Source organism: Anolis carolinensis, chromosome 1 (assembly GCF_035594765.1).
Source record: "Anolis carolinensis isolate JA03-04 chromosome 1, rAnoCar3.1.pri, whole genome shotgun sequence".
NCBI classification, from domain to species: Eukaryota; Metazoa; Chordata; class Lepidosauria; order Squamata; family Dactyloidae; genus Anolis; species Anolis carolinensis.
The window spans coordinates 274,693,709-274,716,485 of NC_085841.1; the positions used below are offsets into that span (position 1 = coordinate 274,693,709).

General features: G+C 40.8%; 2 protein-coding genes across 15 annotated transcripts in view; one reads left to right on the forward strand and one right to left on the reverse strand.

Annotated features, from left to right (window-relative positions):
• sbf2 (SET binding factor 2) overlaps window positions 1–22,777 on the reverse strand; it is a 339,926-nt gene that overhangs the window by 54,690 nt on the left and 262,459 nt on the right. For all 14 annotated transcript variants that reach the window (XM_016993005.2, XM_062978926.1, XM_008106923.3 and 11 more), the window contains 2 exons: window positions 18,400–18,468; window positions 7,360–7,530 (listed from right to left, as the gene is read on the reverse strand). In XM_016993005.2, coding sequence (XP_016848494.2) covers window positions 7,360–7,530; window positions 18,400–18,468 — 240 coding nt within the window. The remainder of the gene's footprint in view (window positions 1–7,359; window positions 7,531–18,399; window positions 18,469–22,777) is intronic.
• Window positions 992–6,307, forward strand: LOC134298578 (uncharacterized). The gene is made up of 2 exons (XM_062979274.1): window positions 992–2,756; window positions 5,985–6,307. Exons 1-2 carry the CDS (start codon window positions 1,209–1,211, stop codon window positions 6,024–6,026), a joined length of 1,590 nt encoding a protein of 529 aa, XP_062835344.1. The 5' UTR covers window positions 992–1,208; the 3' UTR covers window positions 6,027–6,307.

Consider the following 22,777-nt stretch of genomic DNA (forward strand, 5'->3'; position numbering starts at 1 on the left):
TTGGATGGAAAAAAGATTAAACTGCCTGACATAGATGATTCAGTCCAATCACATGTAGCGCTTCAGTAGGTGAGTCACGTGTAGCTATAAATAGTTTATACAGCATCAGAAATGTTCATGTTTTCACTTGCCGTATTTATTATTCTTTGTAAACTGGGTGGATGGCACGTAGGCAAAATGTATTGTAGCCAGATTAAACTAGGGCAAAGGTATCTGGCAAGTGTTATCACATTACCTCATGTATGGTGAAATTTACAAAAAGCATAATCAGTTTCCTAGATTTCTACAGGGCATGGGGCAATACTTGCTACAACGGCCCAGGAATTCCACCCACACAATTGTTCTTATCCATCTTACCCTCATAGGGTCAGATCCCGATTTAGGAATGTGGAGCTGGACTGGCCAAAGCAAATTACCTGACCTTCCTGGCCACAGGAGCATTTCTGAAAAAAAGCCCTCCACGGAACTTTACTCAGGGAAGAGGCTTGATTTGTAGGAATTCTCGTCTTTCTTCCATACTATAGCCCACTCCATTTAGCAAGGTTGGACAGGGCAGAGCGGAAGATGAACCAGGAAGGCCATTTTGCCAGCTCAGTTACATTTATTCAAATCTGAACCCAACCCATAATATATAGTATACTAGCCACAAGCTTTCTGTTGTTGCTTTCCCTATGTTTTTAATATTCTAGATAATGCAGAATATAGGTTGTTGGAAACTCAAGACCATTATGACAATTGACAATATTTTACACAATGTACATGCCTTTATCAGTTCTACATAGGAAAACTTCAATTCAAGTGACAAAAGAGAGAAATAAAGTTGTTTATATCTGTGGCTAAAAAAACCAAGAAAACTGAGATGATTTTTTTGTATTCATTTTTAAACATGTTCTCTTAAAAAGTACATAGGCAAGTATCTGGAAGTGGTGATTTTGTTTTAACATCCCGAAATACATTTTGTATATATGCTCAATTGACAGACATGTTGTCTCTGTCAGAACCCTGCTACTAGAGCCTGGATGTGGCTCTGAGTTTCAGGGTCACTGACATTGATAAGACACCTGCGTCCCAGGACTCGGAGGAGAAACGGCTGATGGACTTGGCGGGGAATTTGCGCGGGGTTTTACTGAGCGGGAAGAGACTGTTCAAATGAGGGGGAGGGTATATAAAGGAGGGTTGGCCGGAGCCTCCCATTCTTGGCTTTTCTGATGTTCATGTTTCCTACAGTAAAAGTTTCTGGTGATATCACAGAGAGTCTTGTGTGTTCATTCAGGAGCGGCTGTGGTGAGCTGACACTAAGCCAAGAATACGGACACCATCCCGCTGTAGCGGTGAGGTGTAACATGCAAGTGGAGGATGAAGAGCTCTTGGGCGCCGGAGGAGGAAGGTCGGAAAGGGCTACTCCCGAGACGGACGCTGAGTTCCACCAGCTGGCGGCCCTGGCGTCCTCCACCGCTTATGCCCAGCCAAATGGGGTAACCCAGAGGCGTGGAGTGGTGCGGGGAGACAGCACCGGAGGAGAGGAAGGTTCACCTTCCCCAGGCCCGCAAAAGATGGTGTTTCTGGAGGAGAGGATGTCGGCGATGGAGACCACCCTGGCAGTGATGTCGAGGGCGATGGAGCGCCTGGCGGTTTTGGCGGAGCCGGAGCGAGGAAGGGAACTCCGGGCTAGCTCAATGTGGGACGTGAGCAGGGGAAGCAGCCAGGGCTTTGCAGACCTCCCAGCACCGAAGGGAAGGGAAATGCGAAAGGAGCCCGGTGCCCGGCCCAAGATCCAAACGAGCCTGACGCGGGTGGAGGAGAGTGACGACGAAGGGGAAAAGCCTCCGAGAATCCCGGCTACGCTCCCAACTGAGACCCTGGTGCCCCTGGCGAATGCCGGGCGTGGCACAGGACAAAGGGAAGCAGCAGCGGGGCCCACTGGCCCGCAAGGGGGCTTGCGACGGGCGGAGGATTGGGGATTGCCACCACAGGGACCCCTACCGAGACGAGAGGAACTAAGGATCGAGTTTGGGGGAGAGTCCTCTGAACTGGATTTTTTCCTGACCACGGTGAGGGGCTATATGGAGGACAATGCCCACACTTTCAGAACGGAATCCAGCCGGGTACGGGCCATTGGTGCAGTGTTGAAGAGGGGAGCGGCCAGCTGGTACGTTCAACTACACGCGCGGCGCGACCCATGTCTGGGGTCACTCCGACGCTTTATGGGGGCCCTGGAGACCCGTTTCCGAGATCCACTGGAGCAGATCCGGGCGAGGGAGGAGTTGAAGACCGTCTCCCAGGGGCAGAGGTCGGTATCTGAGTATGCGGAGGAGTTCCAATGCCTCGCTGAAAAGGTGCCGGAATGGTCTGCAGTGACAAAGATAGAACTCTTCAAAGAGGGGCTCAGGCGGGAGATCCTCTCCTGGGCGGTGCATCGTGATGAGCCTGACACACTGCGCGGATGGATTCAGCTGGCGGGGCGCGTCGAGACATCGCTGGCCCAGGCGAGGAGGCACCGAGGAGGGCTACAGCAGCGGCCGCAGATGAAAGAGGGGAGCCGGAAGGAGGGATCAACCCCAGCCGGGAGGAGAACGGAGCCGCCAGGGAACGTGAGCACCAGCAGGAGGGGCTGCTTCGTGTGCGGCCGTTTGGGCCACAGGGCTGCCGAGTGCTGGCAGAGAAAAGGGGAAGGCGGAGGCCCGCCCAAACCAAGAGCCGTGGCAGGGAAACGCGCCGAGGAAGAACCACCGATGAGGCACCACTCGGGGGGGTTGGTAAGTCAGGACAAAGCCATGATAGTGGTCCCCATTCAGCTGGAAAGTGGCAGCAAACAAGCAACCTGCAAAGCATTTGTGGATTGTGGATGTTCCAGGAACATCATCTCCCCTGAATTAGCCGAGGGATTGGGATGCGAAAGAACGAACCTAGAATCCCCAATAGCTTTTTCGCAGTTGGACGGATCCACAGCATCGGGATCATTAGCTAAGTACAGTGCCGAAGATGTAAAGTGTAAGATAGGGAGTTGGGAAGGAAAGGTGTCATTTGTGATATCACAAATAGCCAGCTATAATGTTATACTAGGCATGCCATGGCTGGGGCAGGCCAACCCGCAAATCAACTGGGAGGATAAGAGCATGATCTTCAGGATGAAGTTGGAAGAAGGGAGCCAGGAAGTGGAGAGAGAGCAGGGGAAAAGGGGGGAGGAAGACTCTATCAGGATAGCAGAACTGGCAGATAAATTACCCCCAGAGTATCGGGATTTTGTGGACGTATTTGATGAGAAGGAAGCAGACAGTTTCCCACCGAAGCGGAGAGTTGAAGTGAAGATAGAGCTAGTCCCAGGAGCAGAGCTTCCTAAGGCAAAAATATACCCAATGTCGGCTAGGGAAAAGGAGGAACTGAGAAAATACATTGATAAAAACCTAGCGAGGGGTTTCATAGAGCCTTCAAATTCCCCTCTAGGGGCGCCTGTGTTGTTCAGGCGCAAAAAGGACCAAACGCTGAGGCTCTGCATTGACTACAGGGGCCTGAATGCAATCAGTTCTGGAAATAAATACCCCCTACCTTTAGTGAAGGACTTGATCGCCCAGTTATCGGAGGGACAGATATTCACTAAATTGGACTTAATTGAAGCATACCATAAATTGCAGATTAAACCAGAGGACAGGTGGAAGACGGCCTTCTCCTGTGCATTCGGATTATTCAATTATCGTGTGCTCCCTTTCGGTTTGTGCGGCGGAGGCGCCGCGTTCATGCAATTAATCAACGAAGTGTTGCATCCATTGTTGTACAAGGGAGTCTTTGTTTTTTTAGATGACATATTGTTAGTATCTCGGACTAAGGAGCAACACGTAGAACTAGTCAGGGAAGTCCTGCAAAAGTTGAGAGAAGCAAAACTGTATGCGAAGCTTGCCAAGTGCGAGTTCAATAAAGACCAGATAGACTTTCTGGGGTATAGGATTTCCTCCCAGGGAGTGGCGATGGACCCTGCGAAGGTAGAAGACGTGAGGGGGTGGGAAGCCCCCAAAACACGGAAGCAGCTGCAATCCTTCCTAGGGTTCGCAAACTTCTATAGAACATTTATCAAGGACTTTGCGCGCCTCACTTTGCCATTAACGGATTTGTTAAAGACTAAAGGTAGGGGAGAAACAGCCAAAGTGAAGGCCCCAGGGGCCAAACTGACCTGGACAATAGAATGCCAGGAAGCTTTCGAAGCCCTTAAAAAGCGTTTTACGGAGGAGCCTGTCCTACAGCACCCTGATATGTCTAAAGCCTTTGTATTACATTGCGATGCGTCAGACCGGGCATATGGGGCAGTTCTGCTACAGAAAGACGAGGGGGGGAACCTGAAGCCATGTGGCTATCTGTCAAAAAAGTTTAGTGATACAGAAAAAAACTGGCCGATTTGGGAGAGAGAAGCCTTAGCGATTCTAAAAGCACTAGAGTGCTGGAGACACTTCCTGGAAGGAAGTGGAACACCGTTTGAGGTGTGGACTGACCATAGAAATTTACAGTATCTAAGATCCCCTCGTAAACTATCAGCGAAGCAAATTAGATGGGCCCAATATTTCAGCCGTTTTGATTTCAGACTCAGATTCTTCCAGGGGAAACATAATATACTCGCTGACGCTCTCTCTCGGATGCCTCAGCACGGGGGAGGAATTCAGGAATCTGAAGGGAGTATTTTTCTTGATAAGCAATGGGGCCTGGCAGTACTAACTCGAGCACAAGCGGCCAAAGAAAACGAACGTACTGCCATTTCCACGGGGGGAGGAGAAATATGGGAGGAAGAGTTGAAGCGAGCGTATGGAATGGACAAATGGTTACAAACAAACAAAGAAAAGGGAGAATTGTGTGGGGATTTGGTGTTTGTAAATAAGAAATTGTATATTCCTGAATGTTTAAGACGAGAAATGTTAAGGAAGTACCATGATAACAAGGGTGCGGGTCATCTAGGCCCCACCAGGACTATTAAACTGTTGGCCAAACAATGCTGGTGGCCCGGAATGAGGAAAGACGCCAGGGGGTACGTCACGCAGTGTGAATTATGCGCAGAGGGAAAAACACCACCGGGGAAGCCCCAGGGGCTATTGCAGAAGGTGGTAGAGCCCATGAGGCCATGGGAATGCGTAGCCATGGATTTTGTAGGCGAACTACCCCCCAGCAGAGGCCACAGATACATTTGGACAATATTGGACTTATTCTCAAAACAGGCACACTTTGTGGCTCTGCCAAAACTTCCTTCAGCTGAAAAACTTGCTGATTTGTATGTGAAGCACGTATATCGCCTACATGGGTGTCCCGACAAGATAATTAGTGACCGGGGAGTCCAATTTACTGCAAAATTTTGGGGAAAATTCTTACAGCTGTTAGGAGCAGAAAGGAACCTGAGCTCGGCCTTTCATCCCGCGACCAACGGGGGGGTCGAACGTACCCAACAGACACTGTGCCAATTCTTAAGGATGTACACCAATTATAGACAGGATGATTGGGCGGACCTTCTTCCGTTTGCTGAGATGGCTTTTAACGGGGCCGTACATTCGGCCACAGGTCGTGCCCCATTCGAAATAGTATACGGACAGGAGGTGGCACCTTTCCCCAGGCTACCCGAGTGGAAGGAAGGGGAGGGCCAGACCGACGAGGAATGGCCGGCTAAAATCAAGCAAGGGTGGCGAGCCGTGGTAGAGGCATTGCGGGAAACACAAAAGAAGTACAAGCTCTTTGCGGATCGTAGGCGCCGAGAGGGGGACAAATTGGGCGAAGGAGATCTGGTTTGGCTGAGCACAAAAAACCTGAAATTGGGGTTCCCATCCAAGAAATTGGCTCCACGCTATATAGGGCCATTCAGGGTAGCAAAAAGAATAAACGAAGTGACCTATGAGCTGAGGCTACCAAAGGACCTAGGAAAGGTACACCCGGTATTCCATTGCAGCCTGTTAAAAAAGTATAAAGGAACTCTGGACAGCGGAGAACAATAGTTGTGTTTAATCTTTTCCTTCCAGGACGAAGGGGAGGAGGACGCCATGTCAGAACCCTGCTACTAGAGCCTGGATGTGGCTCTGAGTTTCAGGGTCACTGACATTGATAAGACACCTGCGTCCCAGGACTCGGAGGAGAAACGGCTGATGGACTTGGCGGGGAATTTGCGCGGGGTTTTACTGAGCGGGAAGAGACTGTTCAAATGAGGGGGAGGGTATATAAAGGAGGGTTGGCCGGAGCCTCCCATTCTTGGCTTTTCTGATGTTCATGTTTCCTACAGTAAAAGTTTCTGGTGATATCACAGAGAGTCTTGTGTGTTCATTCAGGAGCGGCTGTGGTGAGCTGACAGTCTCTCTCTCTCTCACACACACACACACACACACACACACACACACACACATATATATATATCAGAAACCAGATGTGTGGATGCAAGTTAATCATATTCTATCTTTTTCCTACAACAGCTATACTTCATAGCTTTCTGCAACAGGTACTCTTTCTCTTTCAGTAGTCATAGCCACACCAGCAACCTGAGACAAATCAGTTGGTTATAAATATGACAATTATGTAAGTTCTACATAAGATAGTCTAAGGTCTGTATAAATAAACATGACATAGCTATTCATTGCTGCTGTGGGATAGGGGAAGGGGGAGAAATAATTATTTTGGAAATTGCTATGGGATTCACAATGGTGAAATATCTGCATTCTACGTTTCCTTTGGCTTGAATGCTTATAAGGTTTGTCTGTTTCTGATGTAGTAACTGAAATATTCTTGAAGGAAGTTTTCTTTAGGAAAACTGTCTGATCTGAAGCAGACAGAATTGAACTCTGCCAGGGCTAGACATTCATGTACGAATGGATGTTTGTATTGTTATCATACCATGATAATACATTCATTCATCCTAGTAGCACAAGTTTTAGAGCATTCAAGTAATTTATGAGAACACTTGATGCCAGGTGTTTTCATTCAAGATAAAACTGGCTTTCTACAGAAAATAGCTCAATTTGATTACAGTCTAGAATAATGATTGGTATGACTCATGTTCATACAGCATTCTTTCATATTTTTGAGATTATTTTTGTTAAGAAACAAACAATAAACTTTATATATTTAAAACGTTTAAAATATTCCATTTGCTTATTATATAGAACACTCTTACCAGAGAGAACACACTTAAAACATTTACGGTGACTTGGAATCAAAATTAAGATTGTAATTTTTTTTCTTCCAAGTAATGGTTCCAATTCTGCTTGCTGTGTACATATATATACATCTTGGCATGAGTTATGTAAAAAGCATAAGCTATTATTTACAAGTGTACTTATAAAAAGTGTTAAATGCCATAACCTTGGTTTAGCTTTGCTTATTTATTTGCGTTATTCTTTTACTTACCTTCTGCTTTAGGTATTGTGGATGGTTGTCTTCCTTAGATGATAGGTAGAGGGAACGAATTTGATTTTCCACATCACTATAAAATGTTGTTTCCCAGAACTGTTGGTTAGCCCATATAGGGTGATCTTGTACACAGGTATAAGCAAATTGACTGACTCCAGGAGCTAGTTTCTGAAAACGCCATAAATAATTAGAATGACATTTTAGAGTGAGAACTAATCATAGCTTCCTGATTATAAAAAACATGAAAAGAATTGTGTTTCACACCACTTTATATTCTACACTTAATAATTCTAAGTACCAATATCACCCATAAATCCTTTTGAGTTTGCTTATGAAAACTCTGGTCTGTGATAAACAGTAAGGAGCTGTTAAGTTCTCCAGTGATGAAATATGAATTCTGATATTATGGTTGCTTATAAGAGTTGGTTTATAGAACACCAAAAATCAGCTAAATTGTGATTTATTATCTTCATATAGGCTAATGTTATAAATATGTTCCCAGTAAGTTTTTTCTATTAAGTAATTTGGAATGGACCTTCACTAGGTTGCATAATGCAATGGTTCAGAAACAATGTTCATCATTGCAAGTCTATTTACAAAGTTCCTTCAAAGAAGGCAAAAATGAATTCTGTGACCCATGTGATATAAATGTTCTTCTTGACACTTTAGATGTTCCACCTACATTGTAGGACTTTCTTCCTCTCATACCTCTGCTGCAGATTAACATTGTTGAATCCTACATTAAATCAATTCTGTATTTTAAAATTGGCCCACGAATAAAATGCATAGAAAATTACACAATACATTTCATGACCTTTATTCCAAAAATCATTTCTAAACTCCAAATTATTCAAGAGGTTTCAATGCCTTGAATGTATACTAGGTCATTCTGAGGATAGCCTGTAGGTGTCTCAAAGGATGGGTGTTACTCAAGACAACGAAATCGCAGCCAGCAGATGGCAATATATTTCTGTGAAAATTGCATCCAATTCTCCTCTATGATAGCCTTATGAAATAATTACGTTGAGTACTCCATCAACTAAATTAACACACATGACTGACTTCTTCCCAACATATCTACCTGTAAAAGAAATCTTGCCTTACTCCAGCCCACCCAAACCATAACGAGTCCTAAATTCCCTTAGCCCCCTGAGGTGGTTCTATGGAAGCAAATGTATACCAAGCACATTGTAACAATGACTACAATACACATTACAGACACCTATAGCTTTTAATGAATACACAGGAAAATAGGAAGCTGCCTTATGTTGAGTCAGACTACTGCTCCAATCAGCTTAGCATTATCAACTCTACTTTACAGATAAGATACTGAGGTTCAATTCTAATGGGGAATAAAAGTGGGACATTTTTAAAGAAACCAGGATAGATGTACAAAGACCTTTCAGATGAGCTGAGATTTAAAAAAGAAACATATAACAAGTGGAAGAAGAGGAAAGTCACCAAAAATACAAACTAATAGCCTGTGCCGTCGCGCCTGGGGCTGTACTCTTAGTGAAAGAGGCATGGACGTGACATCTTTCCCCAGGGGATTGCTTCTTGCCCTCCTTTAGGGAAACTGGAACTCCCAAGGACCAAAACACTGTAGATAACTCAAAAACTGGGTTTATTGTTCACAAAGGGGGTAAAAGAAAATATACATTACAGTCTTTGATTGTTTAAGTCCGTGGAGCCTTCCAGATCCCTCTTTCTCTGGCTGTGAATGCCGGAGCAAACTCAGCCTCAGTCCAATGACCTATATCTGAAGACAAGAGTCTTCCTCTGTTGCCAAAGGACTGATGTGAAGGCGCTTGAGACTCCTCAATGTTGTTCAGGTTGGCCCTGAACATGAAGTGTGAGTCCCAAGGGTAAGAACCTCAGAATTGGTGCTGAGAGGTAACCTTTGAAGGGCTTTTAGTGCCAAGTCTCTCTCTCACGTCCATCCGATAGAGAGCTTGCTGGTGGAATGAAAAGGAGGAAACACAGTCCTACTCCAGGAAGAGGTGGAGCCAAACAGTTTTGCTGAGTGAGCAATATAACAGGTACAAACAACATTGATTGACAGATATAAATAACCAATCCAACTACATTTACAGGGTAAGGGCAAAATCAGGCATGCTACAACAATTCAAATCTTGCAACTTATAGTTCCAACACATAGATGGCGCCACTCGCGCCGTCACATAGCCAGTGCATATAAGAAGAAAAGTCAGAATAGCTAAAGCTCAGAATCAACTCAGAGTTGCCCAAGAAGTTAAAAACAAAAAAGCAGTTTTGAGGCTATATTCAGAGCAAGTAAAAGAACAAAGAAATAGGCAACTGTATAGAAAGAATGGTAAAATGCTAACGAGATAGAGAGAAAGCTAGTTTGTTTAGTCTTCTTTGCCTCAGTTTTCTCCCAAAAGGAAAGCAGTATTGTAACTGGTAAAACTGAAATAAGCCATACAGTAAGAGGGCTGTATACCAGAACCGGTAAAGGAATGCCTAGTTACTCAAAATGAATTAAGGTCTCCAAGAGTACAAAAGGAATGTATGGATGTAATCTTTGCCACAATCAGAAGCACTGCAAGTAAAATGTCTTATCAAGTATTTATATGTAAAATATGGCATCTTATAGCTTATTTTTGAAATTTTAAATCAAATAACTGAAAGATTAAAGTCCAAATATACACTACAACAAAATTGAAGAAACTCTTGTTGAAGCATAGAAAGGCTAAGAAAATGTAGATGAATATATAACATAGCTATATGCAAAATAATTCATTAAGGGCATGATCCAACCAAAGTAAAGTACTTTTAAGACTCACTGAAATCAAAAGGAGAGATTTAAGCATATACTTAGCTCACCCATTGATTTCAATGAGATGCAAAAGTGCTTCCCTTGGTTGGATTGTGTCCAATATTTTCACATTTGTACATTTTACTGCACAATCCTAGTGTAGTCTTAACAGTTAACAGTTAATACTCAGATTTCTCTAGGGTAATATGTGGTACAAATATTGAATTTTTAGATTCAAGCTGAGGATCACATTGCCCCTTCCCCATACACTTACAAAAACAACATAAAGGACATTTTTGCCAAGAACATTTTTGATGTCAAGTTATAAAGCCTCAATGGGAAACATTCTAGAAATCCTGGTGGAACATAACTATCATAGTGTGAATGGCGCCACTATTATATGTATATTCAAGAAGGTTCTTTTGTATGCCAATTTAAACATGATTAAAATGGTAAAGTAATGAAATTAAAGACTATCTGTGACTCTACACATATATTCAAGGCATTTGGATCAAGGAAATAGTTCCTATCTTACACTGTGGTTAATCCCAAGTCTTAGAACAAACAAGATTCTTCTAGCCTCGTGAACTTCCTACACTCTGAAAGTAGTGATTAGTTATCCAACAGGGAACAATGATGTCTATGGAGACACATATAGATAGTCAGATAATTTTCCTTTATTAAAAAATTAAAAAATCTTGCATCCTGACTCACAGCAGGATGGGGTATATTTGTTGTTATGTGCCTTCGAATCGGCTCTGATTTATGGCCCTATCACAAGGTTGCCTTGGTAGAATTTATTCAGAGGAGGTCTGAAATCAACTTATTCATAACTGCAACAAAAATGACTTATACATCTATGGGCAAATCCCAAATTAGTTATACAAAGTATAAACCTATGAAAACCAACAATAGTTGATTGTGATTAATTAGCATTTATGTCAATGGGTCTACTGACCAACACGAATCCCCTCAACACACATATTGTAATCCTCAGGATTACATTCTGGATTGTAGGCTCTGAAGGTCACAAGCATGGCTGGAACTCCCATCCTAAGAAGATCAGAATGGCTGCCCAACTTCCAAGTACATAAGAACCAAATTCCTAAAGTGTCCCTCAGTATCTGCAGTGTCCCTCAGTATCTGCTAGGGTTTGGTTCCAGGACCCATAGTGGATACCAAAACCCATGCTCAAATCCCATGATACAGAACGGTGTATATAAAATGGCAAAGTAAATATTTGAGATATATAAAGATATTGATGGACATAGATATATTCAAACATGGATTGTTGAATTTGTGGATGGAGAGGGCTCATCTTAGTGCAAGCTAAAATTCTGCAAGAAGATTAAGTTGTAATCCTTAAATTAACAACAAAAATCTGATTTCCTTCAAGCAAGGGTGTGTGGATGGGAAGATGGAAGGGCAGTAAATGCCTGGAGATGATGGCACGGTTCCTTCTCCACCTTCTTCTCTACACTTATGCACCTCTTTCGCCTTTCCTCATTTTACCTCTTCCTCCTCTCCCCTCCTTCTCTTCCATGGCCAGGCTGATTTTGTTCTGTCATCCATTCATTCAAAATTCAATTTGCCTGAAGAGCTGCAGATTGTTAACTGCAGGTTATTAATTGCAGGCATGCTACAAGAAGCACACAGCTTCCTTGTTGCAACAACTCTAGAGACTGCTGAATAAAACAGAAAGAAAGGACAAGAGGAAGAATCATAGAATCATAGAGTTGGAAGAGACCTCATGGGCCATCCAGTCCAACCCCCTGCCAAGAAGCAGGACAGCGTATTCAAAGCACCCCCGACAGATGGCCATCCAGCCTCTGCTTAAAAGCCTTCAAAGAAGGAGCCTCCATTACACTCTGCAGCAGAGTTCCACTGCCGAACAGCTCTCACAGTGAGGAATTTCTTCCTATTATTCAGGTGGAATCTCCTTTCCTGTAGTTTAAAGCCATTGTTCCACATCCTAGTCTTCAGGGCAGCAGAAAACAAGCTTGCTCCCTCCTCGCTATGACTTCCTCTCACATATTTATACATGGTTATCATGTCTCCTCTCAGCCTTCTCTTCTGTAGGCTATACATACTCAGCTCTTTCAACCGCTCCTCGTAGGGCTTGTTCTCCAGATCCTTGATCATTTTAGTCGCCCTCCTCTAGACATATGCCAGCTTATCAACATCTCCCTTAAATTGCAGTGCCCAGAACGGGACACAGTATTCCTGGTGTGGTCTGACCAAGATGGAACAGAAGGGTAGCATGACTTCCCTGGATCCAGACACTATACTCCTATTGAGGCAGGCCAAAATCCCATTGGCTTTTTAAGCTGCCACATCACATTGTTGGCTCATGTTTAACTTGTTGTCCATGAGGACTCCAAGATCTTTTTCACATGTACTGCTGTCAAGTCAGGCATCCCCCATTCTGTATCTTTGCTTTTATTTTTTCTGCCTAAGTGGAGTATCTTGCATTTGTCCCTGTTAAACTTCATTTTGTTAGTTTTTGCCCATTTCTCTAATCTGTTAATCATAGAATCATAGAATAGTAGAGTTGGAAGAGACCTCATGAGCCATCCAGTCCAACCCCCTGCTAAGAAGCAAGAAATTAAGATTGTTTTTAATTCTGCTCCTGTCTTCTGGAGTATTGGCTATTCCTCCCAATATGGTGTCATCTGCAAACTTGATGATCATGCCTTCCAAGCCTTCATCTAAGTCATTAATAAAGATGTTGAACAGAACCAGGCCCAGAACAGAACCCTGCAGCACTCCACTTGTCACTTCTTTCCAGGATGAAGAAGTGAGCACCCTTTGGGTTTGTTCACTTAGCCAATTTCAGATCCACCTAACCGTAGTTTTGCCTAGCCCACATTTGACTAGTTTGTTTGCCAGAAGGTAATGGGGAACCTTACTGAAATCCAGATACGCTACATCCATGGCATTCCCTGCATCTACCCTGAAATTCTGTAATTGTCTTAACGAAACCTACATTTCTGCTCTATGCCATTTTCAGAAAAATAATCTACAAGCAACACAAGAGGAACAGCATACATTTGTAGGAGTCCTAAATACTAAGGAAGTTATGGCAAATTACAGTGCACTTAGTGGTCATTTCTGAGGGCAGTCATTTCTCTGATTGAAATTGTATATTTAAAAAATACGAATAGCTTTTTCAGGTGAATTAGTTCCCTGCTTCTCTGGCCATAAAAAGGCAACCCAAAGAGTCTATGGGGAGTAAGGACTACAAAAAGAGTGAAGAGAAAGAACTGCTTGCTTTGCCCACCTCTACTCTCATGTTTTTTCTTATACCAAACTACATGTATCTATTCAACTGTAATCTGCAGGGTTTCATTCATCTTAGAATTCATTGTCAACCCTCTAAATGTCGACAAATACTGCAATAAATGTTATACCGTGCTCCCCTTTAACTTATAAAGCACTTAGAATATACAGTGTTCCCTCACTTATCACAGGGGTTACGTTCCAGGACCACCTGCAATAAGTGAAAATCCGTGAAGTAGGAGCACTATATTTATTTTAATATTTACACATTATATTAGTAGTTAGGTGGCCTTTCTCCCCTTCGCAAGCCTTCTTTCTGCGCTTCTTCTTGGTGGGCTCCTCTCCGGCGCCTGCCAGTTTCCCTTTTGCGCATGCGCCTCCCTCTCGTCGGCATCCAGAGTGGCCCGTCTGGAGGGCGATGAGAGGGAGAGCACATGCGCAAAAGGGAAATTGGCAGGTATTGCCACTCAGAAAAAAACTGTGAAGCATCGAGGGAGCGAAAAGTGAACCGCAAAGTAGGGAGGGAACACTGTAAACACTTTCATCAATTTTTTTGGATAATGGCAGAAATAGGTGACTACAATGCATAAAACATTCACCCACTTCAGGGAGAAATTGTGTTGTTAATTTCTAATGATAATGTGAGTATGATGATTTGGACTTTCAAAATGGGAATTGCTTTAGACGTGAGTCTCCGGAAAACTCTTAAGTGAATGAGGCTGTTTTCTGTATTATGGAATTGCTGGCATTGAATCTTGTGGTTCATTTCTATTCTGGACAATACATAAACATTTTAAACAGTTTATGAAGACTACATATGGCTCCATGCACTCTACACAAGCACAGAATGAAGAAGTGCATTGAACTGTATATTCTAAACCAACACAAGGCTGAGTCATGCAAGCAAAGCATGCAATCTCTCCCTAAGTAACGTGACCAAGCTATCCTTGCAGACAATATGTATGCGTAGGGAAATGTAAAAAAGGGTACAAAGCCAGAATGCTGGTAGCCCTGTTTTACACCAGTTCAATTTTAACGGCATTTTTAAAAGGCCTGATGCAACCATTGCAGAAGCATTGTCTGGATTATGAAGTATGCACAAGTCATGTCTTTTAAGATAATTGCTTGTGCTGTAACAACAACATCCTCTGTATGTGGATGGGGTTACAGAAAAATGTATCGTGTTGTTGGGTATGGACAACATAATATTTTACATCCGTCCATATCTCCAGACAAAATTTCTCATAAACATCATGTAGATGGCAACAGTATTGGAGGCAAAAATTGATCTTTGTCTGGCCTTGTATGTTCGAGGGCATGAAGATGAGCAGTTGTGCTACAATACTAATTTCTGATATCTGTTTTCTCAAAAGAAATTTCAATCAGTGAAAAGTGTTCGCATTCAACTACACATTGCTCAAGTCTGCAGTCCTCAATGAGAAACAACTAGATAGCATTAGGCTTGGCTGAAGGAATCCCCCACCCCGGCTCCTGAATTTCTGCTGATGTATATGTCCTCTCTCTCACTCATTTTCCTCCCATCCTAATTGATGACACAGAATGGCATTTCTTTAGGATGCATGTCTTTTCATTTAAAGACCTCATGGTCACACTTCTTTTTCCACCTTTTTATTCAGACCTCTCTCTCTACTCTGTGGAATTCAGAAAATGTAGTAGAGTTTTTTCCCTTTTGTTTGAACCCTAGAAGTAATAGAGGTAGAGAGAAGCTTAGACCCAATCTTTTCTATCAAGACATGTAGTTCTTATATTTTTTAAATAAACCCTTTGAAACTTTAAGGATTGAACTCTACATGTTTGCCTCTTTAGTTCAAGAATTGTTTTACAACCACTACACTACACCTTCTACTTGTTGTGAGCTAACTGCTCAGTTAAGTATCCTGTTTCGTATATTTAAATACTCTTATTTTGGAGATTTTTCTAACACAAAGTGCTTTCAAGTCGCATTCTGCTCAACCATGTGACTATGACTTATATGACTTATGTACGGGTTTAGTGTTCTTCATCCAAAACACTTGAACAAGAAGGATTTGGGATTTCAGATTCTGGAATACCTTTATTTGCATATACATAGGTAAAGGTAAAGATAAAGGTTTCCCCCTGACATTAAGTCTAGTCATGTCTGACTTTGGGGGTTGGTGCTCATCTCCATTTCTAAGCCGAAGAGCCAGCGTTGTCCGTCAACACCTCCAAAGTCATGTGGCTGGCATGATTGCATGGAGTGCCATTCCCTTCCTGCTGGAGCGGTACCTATTGATCTAATCACATTTGCATGTTTTTACACTGCTACCGTGTTTCCCCAAAAATAAGACAGTGTCTTATATTAATTTTTGCTCCCAAAGATGCGCTAAGTCTTATTTTCAAGGGATGTCTTATTTTTCCATGAAGAAGAATTCACATTTATTGTTGAACAAAAAAAAATGAACATTTAATATATACTGTACAGTTATCATAAACTAGCATAACCAAACAAACTTTGAATCCTATCAAGAATTTCTTGTTACTACCATTATTTCCAACAATCTATGGCATGTACATTTACCAATCCTGTATGCTCTGGTGTTCTGTTTGGTGGGCATGCTTCCAAACACAAACTTTGCTAGGTTTTACTTTTGGGGGAGGTCTTATATTCAGAAATTCAGCAAAACCTCTACTAGGTCTTATTTTCAGGGGATGTCTTATTTTCGGGGGAAAAGGGTAGATTGGCAGAAGCTGGGACTAGCAGTGGGAGCTCACTCTGATCTCCGGATTTGAACTGCCGACCTTTCGGTCAGCAAGTTCAGCAGCTCAGTGGTTTAACCTGCGGTGCCACTGGGGGCTCCTTGCATATACATACCAAAGTCTCAATACAAAATTAATTTACCTTTCATATTCATCTTATATGCATAGTGTGATGATACTTTTATACACTATATTTCTTTATAATTTTGTGCATGAAAAAAAGTTTATTGTGTACATTGTACCATCAGAAAGCATTTCTATCGCAGTCACCAATGTGGATAATTTCAGATTTTGAAGTATTTTGGATTTTAGAATTCTAGATGAGGGATTCTCAACATGTATTACGAATATGTTTGTGTCAAGATTAACTGGGAGGGCAAAATGAATAAAAAGGGAAGTACCTTCCCAGGATATTTCACACCCAAGGTATTGAGGCACAACTTGACACACAGTGCCAAAAGTAGATGTTAGAAAGGGGAATACATATAAGTTATGCACAGAAGTATGCTCAGAGTCAGTTATATACCTACATTTATTTTGAAATGGTTTACTACGGTATCACATTATTTGTAATAACTCTGTTGGAAAATTAACACAACAGGCCATATTTAACCAAAAAGAATAAAGAGAACAGTATGGCAAATGTAATTACGTGTTATTTATTTTTGAAACAAATTCCAACTGTATTAGTAATGGTAAACAGAAACATTGTTGTCTGCCCTAGAGGTTAAAACTGTTTGCTTGCACAGACCATTAGTACACACAATGAAGAACGTTCCTATTGATGTAGATGAATCATACCTTTTTTGATTATTCAGATCTAGCAATACAAAATGAAATAAAGGGAAGAGGCAGTGTTGTTCTTTGCTTGAAAACTGTAAGACACTTTTCCAGACCACAAGTATGTATCGGTATACTGACTTGTTGTCCATGAATTTAATGCTGATGGCTATGAGCCTGTGGATTTCTTCAGTCACATCCGGCTCCATTGGGTTTTGTAAGTGCCTAGTCACTGGGTATTATTACTGGAATTTTACTGGACATCACAAGAGTCACAGTATGTTGTAAACAGAAATTTTCTCTTGTTAATTTAATTACGTTTGTGTATTGCCCTAAAATATACTTCTACTAGACACAGACTTTACGAGATTTTAAAAATTTGAGATTTTCTAGTTAACCCTTTAACAAACCAGTTTACCAACCATTATGCAACATTTTATCTTAATTTCACAGTATTTTTAGAAGAATCTGAAATATATGTTTGTTTTAGAAATACTGGGAAATATGCTTCCAATTTTCAAATCCGATTGTATTTTTAAATGTATTTATTTAAGGCACTCATATACCACCTGTCAGCTTGCTAAGGTCCTCAAGGTGATGCAAAAACATTTAAAACAATTAATTGGTTGAAAAATAAAAATATTCCTTAAAAATGATTATAACATCTATCAATTAAGACAACCAGAGAAGTTTCAAGGACCAAAGACCATATGAAACAACATGGCTTTTGCTTGTTGAAAATTCAAAAAGAAATGGAGCCAGTCTACCATCCATTAGCAGAGAATTACACATGTGGGGTATAAATAAATATAATATATAATACTGCCCCCAAGCTGTTTAAGGGTTTTGTAAATCATAGTGATCACAGTGTATTTGGCCCCCCCTTCCTCCCTTCCCAGCATGTTATAAAAGAACAGATTTGGCCACCAAAATGGAAATTGTTTAAATTTGACAACCGGTGGGGGGAAATATCTCTGGATGCATTTTGGAAGAAGTTTAAATTGCCTCTAAAAGATTCCAAATGTTGTTAATTCATGTAAGGCTTACCTGACTTGGCTGCTACATTTCATGTGTGCATAGTTTAAATTCTGAATAAGACATATGCTGAAACATGTCGAAGCAGCTCTTCCCTTTTGTGACATAGGAACCTAACTTCATTCTTTGTATGTTACTTATCTCTGCTACCATAGTAATACTTAGGAAATCGTCAAGTTCATTAACTGAAATAAACCTGTACTTTTAATGTTAAAAAAACCATTGAGGGTTTTTTGTGATTCATATAAAAGAAGAATCCTTTTTGACAAAAAAAAAATAGCAGTTGGAGTGAATATGGGAGCCTATGGTGCAAAAACAGGATGGGGTACATGTGGCTCAAGGCACACCATACTTACCCCTACTTTAAATAATTACAGTTAAGGCTAGTTAAACAGATATGATTCAGTTTACAGAAAATCGTAACTTACCCGATAAAAGGCAGTTGTTAGTGGCAGTAGTGCTGCAGCAATATTATATTCTTCTGATGTTGAACAATCCTTCAAGTTAAAACAAGAGGGGGAGAAAGAGAGGACATGTTACAATGTTTCTGAATCCAGTTTAATATATTTCTGTTTCTGATTTATCTTCCTAAAGACATCTTGAGTACCAGCACTGGGGAAAATGCAGGATATAAATGAGTAAATTGAGAACAATATCATAAGCAGCAGTTTGCATTTTCAATATAAATTCTTAGGAATACAGTACCTGTATTGTGAGCTTTATAATCTACTCAGATCTGACACAAATAAATGCAGACTTAATAGTATTAAAAACAAACTGAAAACATGAGATAATGAAGTATCCCATCCCAGTAATCAGTTCTGGTTCTCAGTTCTCAATAGTTAGCCAATGATTGATTATATAGCAATCCCTTTTAGGTTCCAATTATGGTTAAAATAGATTAGACAATATGCCCAGTCACACTTCAGACAGAGATAGCAAAAGATTACTTGAAAATATTTTAATGTTACTTGTAATGTTAACAATTCTTTATGCTTACAAAATATACATATATAACACGGTCACAGCTTTGACACAAAAAATACTTCTCATTCTTTCTGCAACTCTAATCTCTCTTCTCCACAAAGAAGTAAACAGTTATGTAGTCAATACAAGGTCAAGAAAACATGAATGTTGAAGAGCATAGTCAGACACCCGGATAAGGCAGCTGTAAGCAACAGAGGGGCTGGGAAGCTTTGGGAGATGACAACTGTCTCCCAAATATCAAGTGCCCTAGAGTACCAAATTCAAGACTAAATCATGCTTCATATTGTCTAACTTGATTAAAGGAAGGAATATGTAAAAAAAACAAACACCTAAAACAGAAAAGAAAAAAATTGTAAAGAAAAATGATTATTAAGATATGTTAGAGATCTCTAAAGGAGAATACAATATGAAGTTGAAAGATCAATTATTGAGAGATTGATACAAAGGAATATGAATATCAATTGCTTTCCTCCTTACTGTTGTTTTAAATGATATAAAAAGTATGGAACTGAAAGGTCAATGTCAGAATATGAAACTCAGTTATGTACAAGGGCTGAATGAAAAGTAATGCCCCCACCTTCGTAATTCAACAGAAGGCAGTACTGGTATGCAGCAGGTACTGGCTTGTTCAGTAGACTCTCCTCTACAGTTCCATTTGGCGGGAAGCCTTAGCAATCAACGGTTGTGTTGTTAAAGTGTGAAGAATGGAACCCTGCGCAGACGGTCGGTCAATGCAACTTAAGCAACGTAAGGTCTTTGAATTCTTGACAGGAGAAGGTGTAACCCCAAAGGAAATTCATCAGAGAATGCAAGCCTTTTATGGTGATTGTGTTGATGTCAGTACTGTGTGTCGTTGGACGAGTAAGTTTAAAGATGTTAAGGTGGGAACATCTGACTTGCATGACAAACAAAGAGTTGGACGTCCTGTGACAGCAACCACCGAGTTTCACAAGCAAAAGGTTGACAGATTGATTCAGAGAGATCGTCGTTTGACTCAGAGAGAAATTTTAAGCATAATTGGCATTTCACAAGAACGTGTGGGTCACAGTATTGCTTTGCTTGGCTATCGGAAGATCTGTGCACGATGGGTACTGTGAGATGCTGGTTGCGAAAACAGAGTGTCGACTTCTTCCGTGACGGTTTTAGAAAACTTGTTCATTGTTGGCAGGAATGTATCCAATTGTCTGGTGATTATGTGGAAAAGTGAATAGTGGTAGTTAAAGAGCACATGCCAAGGATTATTTCTGTGTTTGGTTTATTAAAATATTCCCATCCAAACCCAAGTAACGAAGGTGGAGGCATTAATTTTCATTCAACCCTCGTATGAATGATTAACAAATAATTGGTAAAACATATAAAAGTTAGTAAATATTTGCATTAGAATATGAACATATGAAAGACTGTATGATAAAATGGGTTAGAAATTTTGGCTATAACAGATGTAGCAAAGCAATGTGACAGAAGCTAGTAAAAAGGTTCTCATATTTAATTCTGTTATTTTTTGAAGGACAACTTTTGGTACCGGACACTGACTAAAATGTATATAGAATCATCAAATGTATTTTGGAAATGGAAAAAAAATCCTCTGGAAGTATCTATTTATCACATGTGATGGAACTGGGGGGAAAAACTAAGCAATTTTAGATTAAAATACATAGCATAATTCAGAAATTTTTTTGAAGAAAGTTGTTTAATTAAAACCTGAACTTTTCCTTTAGGAAAAGTTGGAATAAAGAAAGCATGAAAAATAGTTCAATGCTGGATATTAGCTGCCAGAATATATGATGCAAAGAAATTGAAAAGTGATCTGGTTCCCACTAAAGAGGAGTGGTTATTTTAATTGAACAAGTTAGAAGAGATGAATAAACTTTCTATTTTGGTCAAAGAAAACCTTTCTGTAATGTTTGTGAAAGATTGGAAACTTCAAGTTGATTTTTTGAAGGAAAATAATCGTGGCTAAATGATTGTTGGTTTTTTTTAAAACTGTATCCATTTTCTATATATATGAAAGTGTAATCAAGTGAAAATAAGTGTAACTGGTAGACAAGAGACACAGAGTTAACCATCATAACAGCAGAAAGGATTGTTGGCAATCATCTTTATTTTTGTTTTTTTAAACCGCTCCTAGTAAGTTAAGTATGGGAAATGCCATGTTTAATTGGTACTATGACATGTCCTATACATTCAGTGTGTAGCTTGTCTGTTTCTGGTGCAATTTTATTTTTATTGTATGTAAACGTTACATAATAAAAGATAAAAGCATAGGGCTGTAAGGCAATTTCTGATGTTCATGTTTGGGGGGTGGGGGTATGCCTGAAATGATGGAGATTATGGGTACAGCATTACAAATATGCTATATATTTCTCATTCCCGTTGCAAATGGAGTTTCCTTGTGGAGCCCAGCTATCATGTTTGGACAGGTGAGAGATCCAAGGTTTCCATTATATTGATATAAAGAAAATTATGCAAATAGTATGTTCCCAATAAATACAAGGTTTGGAAGGGGTGAAGATTAACACAAAGGTGACAAGCAATCAGGAAAGGGATACTGCACTAAAGTACAGTACAAAGAGGAATATGTCCATGTGGCTTTAAAAAGATGACTGAATCAATTCTGCCGCAGGATAAAGAACCGTCAGCTTGGGGACTGATTTGGAGTAAAATCAGCTCATGTGTTACTAAAGTTCTGGTATGATGGACTCAGAATCTGCTTTCCTAGTTTGTGTCTTGAAGACTTCTCAGGGAAGCACGGATTTCAGGTTTGTTTATTAGTTTGAACTACAAGGACTCATTTCAGAGAGGATGTGAAACCACTGCTCAAGGCTGGGTGAGTTACAAGATGGATACAATCATAGTCCCCTAGGACTCTTTCTCCTCTGGTACAGCACTGAGACCTGAAGCACTGACATTTGCTATGTAAAACTTTGTCGTTATATACCTCAAAAACAACATGTGCTTAAGGCTTTCATGGCTAGGATCACAGGGTTGTTGTATGTTTTCCAGGCTGTATGGCCATGTTCTAGAAGTATTCTCTCCTGACGTTTCACCCACATCTATGGCAGATATCCTCAGAGGTTGTGAGGTATGGAGAAACTCAGCAAGGAAGGTTTATATATATCTGTGGGAAGTCCAGGGTGAGGGAAGGATGGTAACAAAGGATGTCCCCAAGCAGAAAGTAGCCAGTAGATGAAGCCATTCAGTGCAAATTAGGGTGATTAACTGCAACATTCACGCTGGCCTCCAACTGACAAGAGTTCTTCCCTCACCCTGGACTTCCCACAGATATATATATAAACCTTCCTTGCTGAGTTTCTCCATACCTCACAACCTCTGAGGATGCTTACCATAGATGTGGGCGAAACGTCAGGAGAGAATACTTCTAGAACATGGCCATACAGCCCGGAAAACATACAACAAACATGTGCTTAATTTAAATTATGGTTTATTGAAAGAAGCCATAACCAAACCATAGCAAAAGGAATGACTTTATAAATGTAAGATGTAGGAAAGGCACAATCAACAATCCAAAACATCAGCAAAATTGTTTTGCTATTGAAAAAAGACAAACATATTGAAAAGGTCCAGGATAAAGAGGGAATATTATGTTTACTTCAAGTTGAGATGAGGGGCATTAATCATCCAAATATCACCCAGAGATGTGTGTGGGATGTGATCTGAGCATTTAAAGGACATAAAGCTTCTCAAATAGAATTAAGAAAAAACTCAAGTTCAATGGTTATGAACAAAGTTTTCTAACCATATTGAAACTATAAAACGGATAAAATAACGAGGTATTAAAAGTTGTTGATTTCTAGACAG

Excerpts from the sequence above, each read along its gene's own strand:
- LOC134298578 (XM_062979274.1), top strand. The coding sequence starts at position 1,209 with ATGTTCATGTTTCCTACAGTAAAAGTTTCTGGTGATATCACAGAGAGT. Across the intron at positions 2,757-5,984 it reads GGCACCACTCGGGGGGGTTG|GACGAAGGGGAGGAGGACGC; the intron begins GTAAGTCAGGAC and ends TTTTCCTTCCAG.